The sequence below is a fragment of the Diospyros lotus genome, chromosome 6 (assembly GCF_014633365.1).
Source record: "Diospyros lotus cultivar Yz01 chromosome 6, ASM1463336v1, whole genome shotgun sequence".
NCBI lineage: Eukaryota > Viridiplantae > Streptophyta > Magnoliopsida > Ericales > Ebenaceae > Diospyros > Diospyros lotus.
The window spans coordinates 3,163,119-3,180,090 of NC_068343.1; the positions used below are offsets into that span (position 1 = coordinate 3,163,119).

The window sequence follows — 16,972 nt, forward strand, 5'->3', positions numbered from 1 at the left end:
TTTTTTATTTTATAATTATATAGTTATAAGTATGAATTATTGCCGAGTAAAATAGAAGACGTTGTAATAAAATCAAGTTGAGTTGAGTTTTGCTGAGCTCAACCTCAACTCGACGAGTCAATTTTTAGGCTCGAGTTCTCCAACGAGCGACGACAAAAAAAGAGAGAGGAATGTGTGTAGTGACGGCTAGTAATAGTGGAGAGTGCTTCAAAGAGACAGCATGTAAATACAAAAGGTGTGCAATGACAACAAAGATATATAGGAGGTGACAATAGACAATGACAATACAAGAAAGGGTGTGTGTGTGACGACACTAAGCAAAGACAGCGCACAACGGACAACGATAGAGCAATAGAAGGTGGTGTGCGATGGCGATAAAAGGTAGGTTGTAGTTGGTGGTGGTTCAACCTTATATGGAGACTTGTAGTAGTGGCGGCGGCGGCGGCGGCGGGTGTCAACAATGTCTATGTTTGGCTCTTGACACTTATTCTTGACAAATTTTTAATCAAATATATTTATAAATCTCCAATCAAATCTATTAATATTCATAAAACTCTAATAAAACATGTTCACAAGTTTTAAAAAAACTTAATTGAATTCAAACCCAATTTGATTACAAACCAAACTTTAAAATTAAACTTAAACTTGACTTTAATTTTAAATTAAATTAAAATTGAACCTAAACTCAAATCGAAAATGTTCGAATAAACTTTCGTCAAATCAAACTGCTCGCAAACTACTGAACTAAACTTTTATCAAGTCAAATACTTTAACCACTCGCAAACTACTCAAGAGTCATTTGCAATTATATATATAATGTATAATTCCTAGGAAATTGGAGAATCATGTGCACTGTACAAGGCTTTTTGAATAATAAAAATTTTGTAACAGCATCATCTCATTTTCATTGAATTAATTAATAATGGATATGTATGCTTTTAAAGTGACAAAAATCATTAATTATGAGTTCCAAGCCAACTCATTTTCAACATATATATATATAAGGAAGAATTAATGTAAGAGAACGAAATGGGCACTGTATTATATAGCATTTTCTGTCGAACATGTGCATAGTACTAGCCGGCGGATCTCACTTGTTTTCTCTCTTTGTTCTTTCCCTCCTTTCTTACACTAAAAATAAAGACTGTTTATTTACATACTAATTGATTCTATTATTTAGAACAAATAAAGCTCCAAACATTTTACCAACATATATAAATAGAACTGAAACTTCGATCGAACACTGTGAAGAACGGGTGGTATTAACTAATAGTATTCGTAATATCAACTTCACTTGTTGGCAGTCTTGATCTTGGGCTTGGGGCCTATGTACTGATTTGTAACCACGGGCAAGTCTGCAGCCTTCATCTCCCTCTCTTTGAGCCACGCATACTGCTCCTTACCCTCTTCCGGCACGGCCACTCCATCAGCTGAATTTCCATGCAATAACAACACTTGTAATATCATCACAAAACATACGTACGTGTGTTGTGTGCGCGCGTGTAAAGCTGCTGCGGAAAATGGAATATATATGAATTCTGTGGAAAAGTTTGCTAATGGCAATGGCGCAGTGATATTGGGACGATCGAAGATATATATGAATGTATGTACGTATGTATGTATATACCTGGGAATTTGGAGAAGGGGAAGTCATAGTAGTAAGTGCAGTCCCTGCCATCGGGATTGGAGTAAGGGGGGCCGAGCACATCGAGCACTGCGCATGATGTCAGGGCAGTGAAACAGTGGAGGTTTCCGCCGTCGGCTGGATAGAGGATGGACGTATTGCAAGGAGCAGTGAAATCGGAGTCTACCTTCACCTTGGCCAGCCGCGCACCGGAAGAAGGCTGCACTGCATTTGTTAAAAGCCAAAGCAATAATGTTATGCAACAACTACTGCTGCATGTGTGTTTCTTCAATGAAGATGAAGATGGAGATGAAGGTGGCAGAAAATGAAGAAGCAAATGAATGGATGAGACTTTCTAAGGCCAACCCTATTCTTGTCTTTTTCTTTACAGCCAACCCAGCCTAAATTTTTTTGGAAACTAGCTCTTTAAATTTGAGGTTTTCCTGCTGCAATAATGCAGACTCTTTCTGGTACGAGGTGGTGCTTTTATTTCAAAGCTCAATTGTGGATGCTAATGGGTTGCTTCTCATGAAATATAACATAGACATTGAGATTTTAAGAAGCAATAAAGAAGCAGCATAGATCATATATAGTCAACCTAAGACTCTTGACAGTAAACCAGATAAAAAGAAAAAAAAAAAAAAAAAACAAGAGGGACTGCCAGCTGATAAGACTGTCGGAACTTAACAGTTTAAAGGATGAAGCAAATGATTATACAGTATTTTAGCATATCAAGGACATAATCCATCTAAGCTTTACCTTTCTGTTTACTTCTTTTTGGAAAAGAAAAGACTTCTTTATTCTTTTTTGTGTACAACAGAACCTTCTTAAAATTTGATGCCATTTAGCGTATTTAGACACACAAAATATTAATGGATTAAGATATAGAATTATCCGTACCAGTCCATTAAATAAGAATGTACCTTCAGAAGAGACATCCACTTCCCAGTCATAGGACTTGATGCGCATGCTGCCGAATAGAAGCTTGCTAAACACGGTCATCCCTGGATGGTTATGCAGTGGAATGACGGCTGTTGGGGGCAAGCAGAAGAGTACAATCTGCCATAGCGAAATTCAGTCAGTAGCATCAGAGCAAGTAATTTACCAAAAACTATCTTCATCCCCAATTCTCTTTGTGCCTTTCAAACAATGCAAAGCAGTTTTTCTCATCTTCCTTTCATAAAGATGGCCACAACAGCATTAAGCAAACACAGAATTAAGCAAAGAAAAGAGAGTTTTAGTCCAACAGTACACGAATTACTGCTGAAAAAGACCTTCAGTGCTTGCACCTACCGAGAATTTGTCACATTCATAGACTTGGAGGTAAGTTATAATAGCACGCTGATTCAGTGTCTTGCTGAAAACTGGCATATCTGGGTTCAGACCAACATTCGTTCCAGTCATCCCATCTAGCGCACAAATGCAAGCCAACAAGACTTGTAAGCACAAAAGACAAAAAAGATAAAAGGAGTCACTATATCCCACCAAGAAAAAGAAAGATGGTTAAAAGTAAAGTAGGCCCAAGTGTAAACGACGCCCCCCCCCCCACCAAAAAATGCAAGCTTCGCAAATGTTAAATTGACACATTTCAAATCAAATCTATCCCAAATTCTCTCTTTAAATTTGGCTTTAGTTTTGGAGTTAACCAATTTAGCTTACAAAGGAAAACGTTTTCTCAGAATGAAAGTGAATGCATGTTAAAGAAGCAGGAATGTGAGGTTTCATTGAAATGGAACACAGAAAGAAGAAACTAGTTATTTTCCCACATTTTTTCCAAGAAATTGAAGAAGAAACTGTAAAGATTAGAGATCAGTTGGCAAGAAAGACAAAACTAGATCGAGAAAGGAAATATAAACGGCATTGTTTGAAGCAGAACTTTGCAGGTAAAACCATTCCCAAACGACGCAGAAATAATACCAAGTTGAACAAAGCACAGAAATAGTAAATTCCAACAAATTCAGGAAATATTTTTCCTCCAAAACAAAAGGAATTAATCAAATTGAATAACCAATGGGAACTGTCACCGTGAGAAGCCAATGTAACGCCCATTGGGGACATTCAATTCTGAAATTCCGCGACCCATCCATATGAAGACAAAGACATTCAAGATTCTAATCGAATCACCACATTCCAAAACCAAAATCAGAAAGCAATCAGCCAGACACACAGAATGTGCCAAAAGAAAACTTACCTAACACCGCTTTTATGCGTTCGACGTCGGCGTCGGGTGGGACAATGCCAGGCCCACCCGACGCAAACACTTCCTTGCAAACTTCATACAGCCTCTGAATCGGCCTGATTTTCCTCGGCGGGTGGCGGCTTCTCTTGCTACTGCTCGTATTACTTGATAATTCGCCCCGCTCCTTCCCTTTCCGGCCAGCTGCCTGCTCCTCAATCCTCATTCTATCAACAAAGCCCCAAGAAACAGAGAAACCGGAATCTGGTCACAATTTCCACGAAAACAGAGCAGAATATATTCAATAAACTCAAGATGGCGCAGAATTACCTCCTGGTCATGACCGGAAAAAGTGGAAAATCCCCGAGCTCTGTGAATTCCAGGCCCAGAGAGGGAAAAAAGAACGGGAAGATACACTATATGGATTACCGGATATTTTACATATATATATATTTGCAGGCAACTGTTCCTAGTATGTCCTGTATTTGGGTGTGTATTTGAGGTAGAGAGAGAGAGAGAGAGATGTGAAAGAATGCATCTGTATCTGTATAGGTGAAGGCGATGGATTGGAAGTACGGGACGGAGAAGGGGGTTTATATGGGAGACAGAAACAAGGGCTAGGGTTAAGCAGAAAGAGAGAGAGAGAGAGAGAGAGAGATGAAGAGAGCGGCAAAACCAGGGGCCATTGCTGGATTTCCAGTGGGCTGTTCCAACAGCGGATTTCTATCTTTCTATCCCCCACCCCTGACTCTGCTTTCTTTCATATTTGCCCCTCGTTTTCCCATTTTTGACAGTCTTGTTTTAGTGCTAATCAAAATCTCACAACCCTTTGTTAAATATTATTTATTGACGCAGGGGGAGGGAGAAAGTAAGGAGAAGCAGATTACACTTTCACCACCTTAGTTTCAGTATCTTACATTTTGACCACACTAGTTTGAGGAATTTATGATTTACCCTTTGCTTAGGTGATTTCTCATTTTAGGATGAGTAAAAGGGAAAAATAATCTATATGGAATATTAACTTAGCATTGCATATATAATAGTTGAATTTCATGTACGTTATGCTTATGTCTAGTTTATAATTAAAATGTTAAAAGTTGATCATGTCAACATATCAATATATAATGTTTCGGAAAATGTCATTAATAACGAACAAAACAAAATATTAACTATATTAAACGAGCAAACATCTTGGTTATGTTTTTTTTTTAAAAAAAAAATTCAATCAAATAGACAAGTATTGTCGCATGATAATTTATTTTATTTTTAATTTTTTATTCTTTTTTCCATTTCTTTTAATGACCAAAAAAGCATTATAAGATTTCAATAACTTTTAAAAATGTTTCTAAGTGCCAACTAAAGTCCTAGAGACATTTATTTAGTTGTTGAGTAATTTTTGCCACTACCATAATGACTTAATAAAAATTGATAAAAAAAAAATTATATTGATGTAATATATTCGCATTGAATACTAATAAATTATGTGTGACGTCAATAATTGCATACCGTTAGATACGTTAAAATCTTAGCTAAAACGAGTGTGTACTCTACCAAATGACAAAATAATAAAAGAGAATTAAAAAAAGTAGGAAGTTGGAAAGTAACCAAATATTATTCCCAAAAATAGTTGGAAATATTAGGGCATATTTTTTTTCTTGTTTTCAGAGTGTTTTGAGTTTTCAATTTTTTAAAATATTAAAAACGTATTTATTTTGTTATTTGTAAAAACGTATTTTAAAAAATAAAAAAAAAATTTGAAAAGAAAACTCAAAACAACAAAAAGTTATTTTGATTATTTTCAACCCAAACAAACAAAAACTCAAAAGGCAGAAAACGAGTTTCTATTACTTTTCTCTTTCTTCTCAATTCTCACAACAAGTTATTGAGGGAGGTTTTCCTAAAAAATAAGGGACAAATTCCAAAAGTTTCAAATAACTGAGACGTGAGACGTCATTCATCGAGACCATATTTTTCGCGACATCTCATTCTTTTTTTGTCGGTCTTCTGTAACTCAAATTTATTGCCGTCGTTGTTTGGGTTTCCGTTGCTGCTGCTTCGCCCTCTACCACTGATCTTCCAACAATGTTGCGTCGCAGTTTTCGACCTTTCGCAATTGTTGCTCATCGCAATTGGCTACCGTCGCATGACTTTCTAGCATGAATTTATTTTGTGTGCCTCTGTTAGCCTTTTTCTTTTTTTCCATTGAAGAAGCTTTTACTTGACTTCTATGGAAAGCTATAGCTATGCATTGACACACACACACACACATATATATATATATATATGTCTGATGATTTTTTTTAATTTTTTTAAGTAAAGTAATCATTAAAAAATAAAAATGGTGATAGGTGCAAAAATATTAAAAGAATGAACATACTATTAATGATTATTACATACGTATAATGTCTTCTTTCTCAATTAATTTGATTAGGCTTATTGCGGCTTGAGATTATATGAGAGTCGTTGTATTCATAAGTTTTTTGAAACAATATTGTTAGATATAATTAGAAAAAAAAGACATAAAAAATATAATATTATTGGCTCTTCAAAGTTTTAAAGTGTATAATAATCAAATTTATTAAATTAAATGTCATTAAAAAATTCTATTTATTATTTATATTGCATATAACTACCCAGTCCATACTTACATACTACATAGCCATCTACGCTTACACAAAATGGGTAAAAATATAAATTATGGTGTGAAGTACAAACCTCAAATTCATTGGGGACTAAAGCATAAATATGTGACGTAAAGGTTTTATCTCCGTTCCTTTTTGGTTTATTTAGCTGGTATAATATTTATAAATGGAACAAATCGATTATAAAAATGAATGGCATATATATATAAAATTTTAAGCGGGCAATGCGAGTGGCAATTAGGTCAATGTACACCTAACCTAACAAATAAAATAAAAAATAGAAGAAAATAAAACTAATGGCTATGGAATAACACGTGGAAAATCAAATGATAGCAAAGCCTCACGTCTCTGGCTTATGCGGAAGTCTATTGTTTCTATGCTGCAACGTATATAAAACCTGCGACCAAGTGATGATGAACAAGGCAACAAGCCATGAAGCCCACGCTCTCCCTTGTTTTGCCTTTTCACTTGCTCCTTTTGTTTTTACCTCTTTTGGACACAGCTCATGTTGCCAGCCAGCCCTCGTGACGTGACCGTGGAAGCATGCCTCTCGCCCTTTAAAAACTTGCTTTAAGGTTAAGGATCACCTGCACTGCACTTCACTGCACTGTATGTAAGTATACAAGTCTGAATATTCTGTAGTTCCGTCCTTAGAAGGTTAAGGTTAAGGATCATTTACTACGATTTTTTTGGCAAAACCAACCTAATAACCTAAAACTCATGCAAAGGTTTATTTATTAAAATTAAAAACAGTACTAATTTCGTTTTGCCAGAGTCATAGATGGGGCAGTATGAAGTAATATCAGACGTCATTCGTATATTATAAGTATATACATACATATACGTACAGCGCGCACTTCAAAAAAGCGAAACCGGGATGGGAGTCATGGGACAGGTTGGAGGAGCAGATAGAGAGTGTAATAACCAGCCGGGAGCGACGTAGGACGGTTATAAAGGCACAAAAGAGACCAACCCCCACTTCCACGTGTACATGACACGTGGTGCAGGCTGCGATTTTCGTATTGTACTACAGTAAGCGAACGGTGAAGGAACGTGAGTGAGTTTGCTGCCAAATGAGGGAAAGAGTCAAGGTGCTGTGCTGCCCATCTCTCGCTCGCTCGCTCGAAGCCTCGAGTGTTCGGTTGGTTCGCAGAATCCTCATGACTGATGATGATCATATGGTGAGTGGAAATGTCCACTTGTATTGATGCCACGTGTATTACATGTCAAATAAATTATGGAGGAGTGATGACATTCTGTAATATGTCTTGTACACTTGTATTTGTATTAGCATGATATGATTCTCAACAGTACTTAATGCAGAATATTGTAATTAGAGTACATATTTTTATTATAAAAAATGTATAATTATTATATATATTTTTTATAAATTTTTAATTTTTATGAAAAATATGTGTATATATAAATATTTAAAATTTTTTTTCATGAAATTTATTTTTTAAAAAAGTGAGGTGATTTTTATTTTTTAGATAATCATTACTTAGAATTAAATTTTAGGTAATCCAATCAAACACACATTTAGTATTAAATTTGAATGTTTAAATAATATTTTTAAAAAAAATAATTTACTTTCTTTTTATATAATAAAATATTATGAAATGTAATGATATTGATATTTTTTATAATAAAAAAATATTTTATATACTAAAAATATTACTTAAACGCTCATATTTAACACTTGTTACAACGTTTTATAGTGATATTTTTTTTTTATTTTGAATTCAATCGTTCTCAGACAAGAGTTTAATTGATTGTACTAATTCCACACAAATTATATATATAGCACATTTGAAGTCATGTACAACAATTTTGTTATTTAATTAATGCTTTTAAAATTTTAAATTTCAAAGTTAAAAGTGTGGTTGTATATTAGTTATATTTGTAAATTTTGAGTTGTACTTTACAGCTTCAATTCATGTTATTATTGGGCATAATAATCTATATTATATCTAAAAAAATTACATGCTTTGAGTTAAAAGTGTTTTAGAAGATAAGAATATAATTAAAAATATTATTAAGCTAACAAACCCTATATTAGAGTAATGTGACGGCTACTAGTTAAAATAATAAAAATTAAAAATAATTATTTTTCTTAATTTTTAATGGCAAAGTGGTAGTTTTAAGAGCGATGGGTGGAATCTACATTTTTTTTTTTTTTTTTTAAAATGGATAAAGCGATGATCGGGTGCGGGAACGTGTGCGTTAAAGAGGTGGGCGGTGGCCGCATCAGGTGTAGTACCCCAAGACTAGGACCATCAGTGGGCCCACCTCATCCATTAATATAGCTTTGGGATTTGCATTCGGGTGTCCGCACGTCATCCAACCTCAGAGGTTCAATTAGGGAAATTCTATCGCGAACCCGAAAAATTACTCTTCATAACCCACGTCTTATCAAAATTTCTAATAATTTTAAAATACCTATTTTATCCCCCCCCACAGCCCACAGCCAACCTTCTTCTCCGATCACCTCTCATCACCGACCATCATCTCGCATCTCTCTTTCCCTCCTACATCATATACACACACAAACACATACATATATATATATATATATATATATATATACAGAGCATGGCCGCAGCTATAACAGTCGTGGCCATCAAGCTCACACACACACCCATATATATATATACACACACAGCAACTCAGCACACACACACATATATATATATACACATACTCACACACACAAAAGCATGGCCGCGGCCATAAAAACCTCCGCACCTCGCGGTGCGGGAGTTTGCAACCCCCTCGCGGTGCGGGAGTTTGCAACCCCCCCGCACCGCGAGGTGCGGGGATTTTAACAATTCCCACACCTCGCGGTGCGGGAGTTTCAGCAACCCCCGCACCGCGAGGTGCGGGGATTTCAACAATTCCCGCACCTCGCGGTGCGGGAGTTTCAGCAACCCCCGCACCGCGAGGTACGGGGATTTCAGCAACCCCCGCACCGCGAGGTGCGGGGATTGTTGAAATCCCCGACTGCTAGCAGTTGGGAAAGTCAGGTTTCCCCGACTGCCAACAGTTGGGAAAGCTAGGTTTTCCCGACTGCCAGCAGTCGGGAAGACTTTTTATATTTTTTTATTTTTATTTTAATTAAAATTTTTATTATAATAAAATAAAATTAAAAAATAATACAAATAAATAATTTTTAAATTTCTACATTTTAAGTAATTATAATTTAACTAATTTTAAATTTTAAATCATAGTGTTGAATTTTTAATACTTAAAAGAATTTAAAATTAATTAATTTATCTTATTAAATTACTTGAAGATACACATATCTAAAAATTTTATCATCATTTAAAATATATTTTTTTTATAATTACATATATTTAAAAAGAATATATTTTAAATGATGATAGGATTTTTAAATTTATCTTATTGAATTAGGTAAAGATATATATATATATATTTAAATTTATCTTATTAAATTTTTTTAAGTATTAAAAATTCAACACTTAATTACAATGATTTAAAATTTAAAATTAGTTTATTTATAATTACTTAAAATACAGATATTTAGAATTTATTTATTTATATTATTTTTTATTTTATTTTATTATAATAAACAAATTTAATTTAAATAAAATAAATAAAATAAAATAAATTTAATTAAAATAAAACAAATTTAATCAAGCCTTCCCAGCAGTCGGGGAAGGCTTGATTCCCCGCATCGCGAGGTGCGGAGATTTTATAAATCCCCGCACCTCACGGTGCGGGAGTTGCTGAAACCCCCGCACCGCGAGGTGCGGGAATTTCAAAAACTCCCGCACCTCGCGGTGCGGGGATTGCAGAAACCCCCGCACCGCGAGGTGCGAGGGTTTCCATGGTCGCAGCTGTCATGGCTGCGGCCATGGAACTTGTATATATATAAGTGTGTGTGAGTGTGTATATATATATTTGTATAGGTGTGTGAGTGTATATGTGTGTGTGTGCTGGGTTGCATGGTCGCGGCTGCCATGGCCGCGGCTATGCTGTGTGTATATATATATATATATATAAGTGTGTGTGAGTGTGTATTTATATATTTAGGTGATGGCTGGGGATGAGAGGTGATCGGAGAAGAGAGTTTGCTATGGGTTGTGGGGGTAAAAGAGGTATATTAAAATTATTAAAAATTTTGATGGGACGTGGGTTTTAAAAAGTAAATTTTCGGGTTCTGAATAGAATTTCCCGTTCAATTATCTCGTAGGATATATATATATATATATATATATGAAAAAATGTTACTTGTACATGATCAATGATTGAAAAGTATTAAAATGATAAAAATATTTTTATTTATAATTATTTTTTTTTCTTTCTATCTCCTCTTTTCTTTCTCTCCCCTTATAATGAGCCAACTGTCGCATCACTCTTTACTTCCTTCACTGTCGAGAGTTATTGTAATAAAATAATAAATGATCAAAATATTTTCTACCCATTATTATTAAATTATAGTTTCAAATTAATATTATTATGTATTTCTAAGTCTTCTTTGTATATTTAACTATAGATTTTTTTTTCTTTGATTTTGGGTTTTGTTGCTTGATATGGGTAGATATCATCGAACGATCTGAGTCACAACAAGTTCGATTTTGAATTCCTGGGCAACGCCATCGATGAACCCTACTTGGTTCAGACCAATGTTTACATCAATGGCATCAAAAACAAAGAATAGAGTTCCTTGATTGGACTTCATTGGAGAAAGTTTTCATAGATGAAGTTCGATTGGAGGACTTCATCCTCCCATGAAAACTTACTCCTTGATCGGACTTCAAGGTTGTTAAAATCGAGATTTTAAGTGGGATCGACAAAGGGTCCATAAAATCGGATCGTAAAATCGAATCGTAAAATCGTAAGATTTTAGAGATAATTAAAAATATCCTTTAATTTTTGTAAATATATGTTTATAATAATATAATTTTGTAGAAAATGAATTAATATTATTTAATAACTTGATTATTCCTTATTATAATTCAAAAAATGATACTTCCCAAATATAGCTCAAAAACTAGCATGTTGGTATAGGCAATTTAGAGGCAAAATATAGGTAATTTAGAGGTAAAATATAGTTTAAAATTCTTTAGAGTATGCTTCCAATGTCTTCCATTAGATTTAGATTGTAATTTTTTCTTAATTTAACATTAATTAAATCAAGTAATATCCCAATTTGGGGTTGGGTGGTCCATTAATTAATTACTTGTTTGTCTTGATTTACTTATGCAATCAATGTTAAATCAAGTAAAAATTATAATTTAAATCAAGTAAATTGGAACTTATGCAATTAATGTTAGATGCTATGTGACATTGGAATTTATGTAATCAATGTTAAATCAAGTTCCAATTTAGAGGCAAAATATAACAATTCATTGCATAAGTTCCAATGTCAGATGCTATGTGACATTGAGACGTTGGAAGCATCCTCTAAATTACAACTTAAATCAATAAAGGTATTTGAATCGTAAAATCGTTTGGGGATCTCTGAAGCGTAAAATCGTACATGTAAAATCGAGATTTTATAGGATTTTATCCCAAATTGGATTTTACATGGGATTTGAATCGTTTGGGGGTCTTCGAATCGTAAAATCGTAAAATCGTACGCATAAAATCAGGATTTTAACAACAATGTCGGACTTTATTTATGGATGAAATCTCCGAAAGAAGTTTGATTGAATTTCATCAATGGCCACAATGAAGTTCTTTAATCTGTGGTCGAGAAGTGTCTAAAAATGTCAGCAGCAGAGTTAAGTGGGGGCGACGGTAGGTGCGACTGGTGGTTGTGGCTGATGGGTAGAGGAGATGACGGTGCGAGTGGGGGGACGATGGCAATGGATTTCTCAGGATTGAACGATTTCGTGAAAATGATTTGAGAGAGGGATATTTTTATTATTTTATCATGTACGTGTAAAGTTATATGTAAATCTCTATGTACATATAAAATTGCATCGCTTGCCCTGCTGCTCAGAGCTTTACTTCAAATTTGACTTCACCATGCATATCTATTATTCCAATGTCTAATCTTATCTGGGTCGAGTAAAAAATTAAAAAAAGGTACCTATTTATTTGTGTTTACTAGGTGGATCATCTGATAGCCCGCGGGCCGTGAATGTAGTCCCGGCCCATTATCATGGCTCACTGATGTGGGCAGGCTGGGTTGGGCTTAGTGGGGCCGCTACTAGGCCTAGTCCACCCGCTAGACTTACACAGCAGTAACTTCGCTTCGGAAACTGGAAAATGAGGCGAAGGAGACTGCGAAGACCGATCTCAACTGACCTTCCCGATCCCCAGCCGCTACTCCCAAACATGGTCGCCTCCACCGCCGCCGCCGCTGCGGTGTTCCTTCTTTTTCTAGTATCGGCTGCCGCACCGATCACCATCACCACGGCCCCGATCCTGGGCCTCGACTCGTTCCTGAACCAGCAAGTCCGGCTGGACCCACAGGCCTCCAACGACTCCTTCCTCTCGCTCCCCTCTGCCCTAAAGAAATCCCTCTCTCTCCCCCACCACCGCCACCCGCCCACCTTCTCCTCCCTCCTCTCCCTCCAGCTCTCCGTCCCCGTCACCGTCAAACTCGTCGGCTCCTCTTATTTTCCCTCCTCCGCCCCAGACATCCTCCACTCCTTCCTCACCGCCGCCATCTCCTCCGATCACTTCCACGTCATCACCCCCTTTCCCAACCACCACCACCACCTAGCCCTCACCCACTTTCTTCACCTCGACGTCTCTTTCGCCGCCCCTTCTCTCTCCAACCTCCTCGCCGACACGCTCCGATCTGAGCTCTCCAAGGCCTCGTCGTCCCTCCGATCGCCTCTCCTCTCGATCCCTTACTCTGCCGTCGACCAAATCATTAAACAAGACTTCGAGAAGGAGAAGCCCGTTCAAGGGGTTTACATATATTTGCTCAATTTGGGCGCCCAATCGAAACCCTACGCCTACAATTACGGTTTCGGCGAGTCATCGCCGGCATTCACCAAGTGTTCGGGAAGTGTTTGGACTGGCAAGGACAGGTACTTGTGGATTGATTTGGCCGCCGGACCGTTGGACTACGGGCCGGCCTTATCTGGCGATGGGGTTTTGCCGAGGGGCGAATTTCATCCATTAACAGCATTTCACGGACGACCAAAGTCTCAGAAGGCAGTGCTTGCGGACTTGGCTTCTCTTGTTTGGAGTGCTTATCAGGTACTTCTTGTGCCGTCTTTGAGAATTCCTGTTCCTTTTGAGAATTCATTGATAATCCAGTTCATACACATATATGGATCGGAAGTTAAGGATGCAAATGGTTTGGATTGGAAGTCGATTGAGAGGACTTTCATGGATGAGGTTAATGATGGAGGGTTGTTGTTGGGCGATCAATCATTGAGTTTTAAGAAGTACGAGGTGCGTTATGCTGAGTGCTCAATTTGCTCGTATGCCATTTCGAGGGCGACTACTTCATACACTTCTAGATATTTGTTTGATAATTATACCTTGATTGTTAGCGAGTACTTGGATTCGAAGCGTTTGCATCAGATATTATTGGATTCCACTGATGAGTTCAGGAGGTTGGCTGAATTTCCAGAAGAGGATGATGGGAGGGTTCTTCCAGTTTATGTTTTCGATTTGGACTACAATTCGATATTGTTGCTTGATCGGTACCACCAGTCTGTTGCATTTAAGGATATGGTTGTTGCAATCAGGACGAAAAATACTCAGACCGTGAGTGATTATAGTTGTAATGGTCATCATGTATTCACACAAACTCGGGAGCTTGAGAGGCCACTCGTGGGTTCAATTTTGCAGAGTATGTGGGGAGTTTCGCCAACTCATCTGCTGTGGAGCCCCAGGCACAATAGCACTCTGGTTGATTATACATGGAGCGTGGGCCAGACGCCATTTGGGCCATTCTCGGTGATTTCCTCACTGTCTTTCGTGCAGAAGGATGCAGCTCGGAGGAATGTCCTTCTGACATCACTGAATTACAGTATTACCAGTGCCATTGATGTACTTGAATCCATAGCATCCCATGGAGGAGATAGAATGCTTCTTAAACCAACGCAGCATACTGAATTTATCCAGAGGTGGAGTTTATTCAAGTACAAGCTGGACAAAGCAGTTTCTGCCTTGTCACATATGGATTTTGAGATGGCTTTGTTTTTCTTGAGATCTTCTGACCATGACCTTTATGCAATCCACTCTCTTGTTTACCTCGCATCCCAAGAACTTGAGGCATCACTTGTTTGTTTCAAGGATCCTCCATTTCCATGGGCATCAGCTTCCATGTCTGGAGTCGTTTTCTGTGTTGTCTTTTATGCTTATTTGAGAAGGGACAAATTTTTTAGGAATAAAAGAAAGCAATTTTGAGGATTTAAAGTGAGCGAGGTATTTGTAATTGTTTGTCATGGCATAGCACATCTGTAACAGAGGTAAATTGGAAGGTGAGCATCGAGTAATTAGGTTAATCAAATCATATCGATTTTGTAAGTTTGTTTTTCCATTTGTAAATTTCAGTTCATGCCCTTTAACTTCGCTGCAATGAGCTTTAGCATTGAACTGCTTGGAACTCTTGTAACAGTAGCTTTTCTCTGAATGCTGATGGTTTTTTCCCATTTCTTATTCTGTGTGAACTATGAAAGAATTGCATGGCTATTCTTGAAGATTGTTCTATTGAATCATTAATGAAGACGGTATTCAGAAGTCCTACTTCTATGAACTATATAGCTGCAGTCTTATTTCACTTTTTAGTTGTTATGTCTCCTGAGATCAGGATCAAATATGAGGTTTCCTACAAGAGTTTCTATGCATGTTGATCTTATATGTTTCAAATTACACAACGAACGTCTACGGCTGCTAATTATTAACTTTAAGTTTCGAGATGCTAGATGAAGGGCTTAGGTGAAATATTTGTTTTATTCTCATTCTCAAGTTCTATAATTCTCTTAGTATTGCATTTTGAATCAGAAATTTATGTTAAGGGCTTAATGTGAAAGATTGTATTGTACTTTGGATCTGAAAGTTGGGTTCTTTTATTATTGAACTTGTGCTACTGCAGTGTATGTCTTGGACAATCATGAGGTACTTTGCTGAAGTATGAAAATTTGAGGTTACAGCTAAGGAGCTAGTATTTGTATATATGGTGGCTGGAGATGTTTACTAACATTTGGTGAAAGTATAGTCGAAAGACTAGAGAAGATTGGAAGTTAGTGATGCTCTATTTCAAGCTTGGTACCTAGATGTTGCATAGTTGTTGAGCATTGAAATGGCATTTGGAAGGTAAAATTGGATTGTAGATTCAATTATGTTTTTACTTCACAATTTATCTTGTTCCCCTGTTGCTTGAGTTTAGCACAGGCACCACAGCTGTCAAATTCACTTTCTTCCTGGTGAATGTGCATGTTTCTTTCAACTTTTCCCTCTTTATGATCCCTTTTTTTCATTTGTGTTCCTTTGTCTGCTCTAACTCATGTTGTGCTTTGCTAATTAAAAATGGATTTCATAGCATTTGGTGGTTTAAACGATTTGTATGGACACTTCTCTGGTTTAAAAATGGTTCTGGAAGTCTAAGTGGTTTAGTTTTTTTGCTAAAACACCCATATGTTCCCAATTTCGTTAATTAGATGAAGATTTACATAAATTAAATTAGCTTAATTAAGAATTAATAAGAATAAAAATAAAAATAAAGAGAGAGAAAAACACCCGTCAGTTGATGGGCTTCTACTGTTGAAGCCCTGGCTGCTGTCGTTTCCCGCCGATTGCCACCGATGCTGTGAGGCCCTGTTCCATTCTGCCGTTGCTTGCCATTCTCTTCATATCTGTTTTGCCTTCGCTATTGCTCTACTTTGCCATAACGGCTTTGTGACGCCATAGCCTTATGTCGTCGGATATGTCGCCTCTTACCTCTTGGACGAACGCTCGTTCACTATTGCTTCTACCCACTGTCTCTGAAACCGTTGAAAGAGAGGACTACATTTTCTTGCACCAATCTAAAGAAAAGCAAAATCTCAATTCATTTCATTTTAGATGAGATTTGGAATAACTTGTTCGTTGTAGATCTTTGAACCCATTTAGGTTCCTTTCGTTCCAAATGGGTTCATTTCAATGACAGAGAAAGCAATAAAATTGGTCGACAGCGACAGTGCTACTGTGAGTTGCAAATGATAAGTTTTGCATTCATCATTGTTGTTGATGTTACTTCTTGCTTTGAGTCATTTATAAACCATAAAAGATTTGCGTTCATGTTACTCTCTCAAAAGGAAAAAAAAAAAAAACTTCTCCCAAACATTTATGAAAAGTGATTTTCATAACCTAAATTACTGTAGTATTTGGATTAAAAACTCTATGCATCTAAGAAGGAGAGAAAACAAATCCAGCCCTAACGTTAAATTTTTTACCAAGTATGAAAAATGGTACTAAACTGATATCATATAGTCTCAGAAGAGTTCCAAATATAATTTTCAGAATTTATCTTGTTTCCTAAGGTTTCCTTCCCTCCACGTCAAACTATATTAAAACATATTTATTATTATTATTATTATTTTCCGAAAAATGAAA

The 16,972-nt window shown here is 36.6% G+C and overlaps 2 protein-coding genes across 2 annotated transcripts; one reads left to right on the plus strand and one right to left on the minus strand.

Moving 5' to 3' along the window:
• Positions 1 to 1,017: 1,017 nt before the first annotated feature.
• LOC127803680 (plant cysteine oxidase 2-like) lies at positions 1,018 to 4,461 on the minus strand. The gene is made up of 6 exons (XM_052340104.1): positions 4,131 to 4,461; positions 3,816 to 4,027; positions 2,918 to 3,033; positions 2,548 to 2,683; positions 1,628 to 1,849; positions 1,018 to 1,430 (listed from the first exon to the last, which is right to left on the minus strand). Exons 1-6 carry the CDS (start codon positions 4,139 to 4,141, stop codon positions 1,291 to 1,293), a joined length of 837 nt encoding a protein of 278 aa, XP_052196064.1. The 5' UTR covers positions 4,142 to 4,461; the 3' UTR covers positions 1,018 to 1,290.
• An 8,188-nt stretch (positions 4,462 to 12,649) lies between these two features.
• Positions 12,650 to 15,030, plus strand: LOC127803671 (uncharacterized). Its single transcript, XM_052340089.1, has one exon. The coding sequence runs from the start codon at positions 12,680 to 12,682 to the stop codon at positions 14,783 to 14,785; it is 2,106 nt and encodes a 701-aa protein (XP_052196049.1). The 5' UTR covers positions 12,650 to 12,679; the 3' UTR covers positions 14,786 to 15,030.
• Positions 15,031 to 16,972: the final 1,942 nt, after the last annotated feature.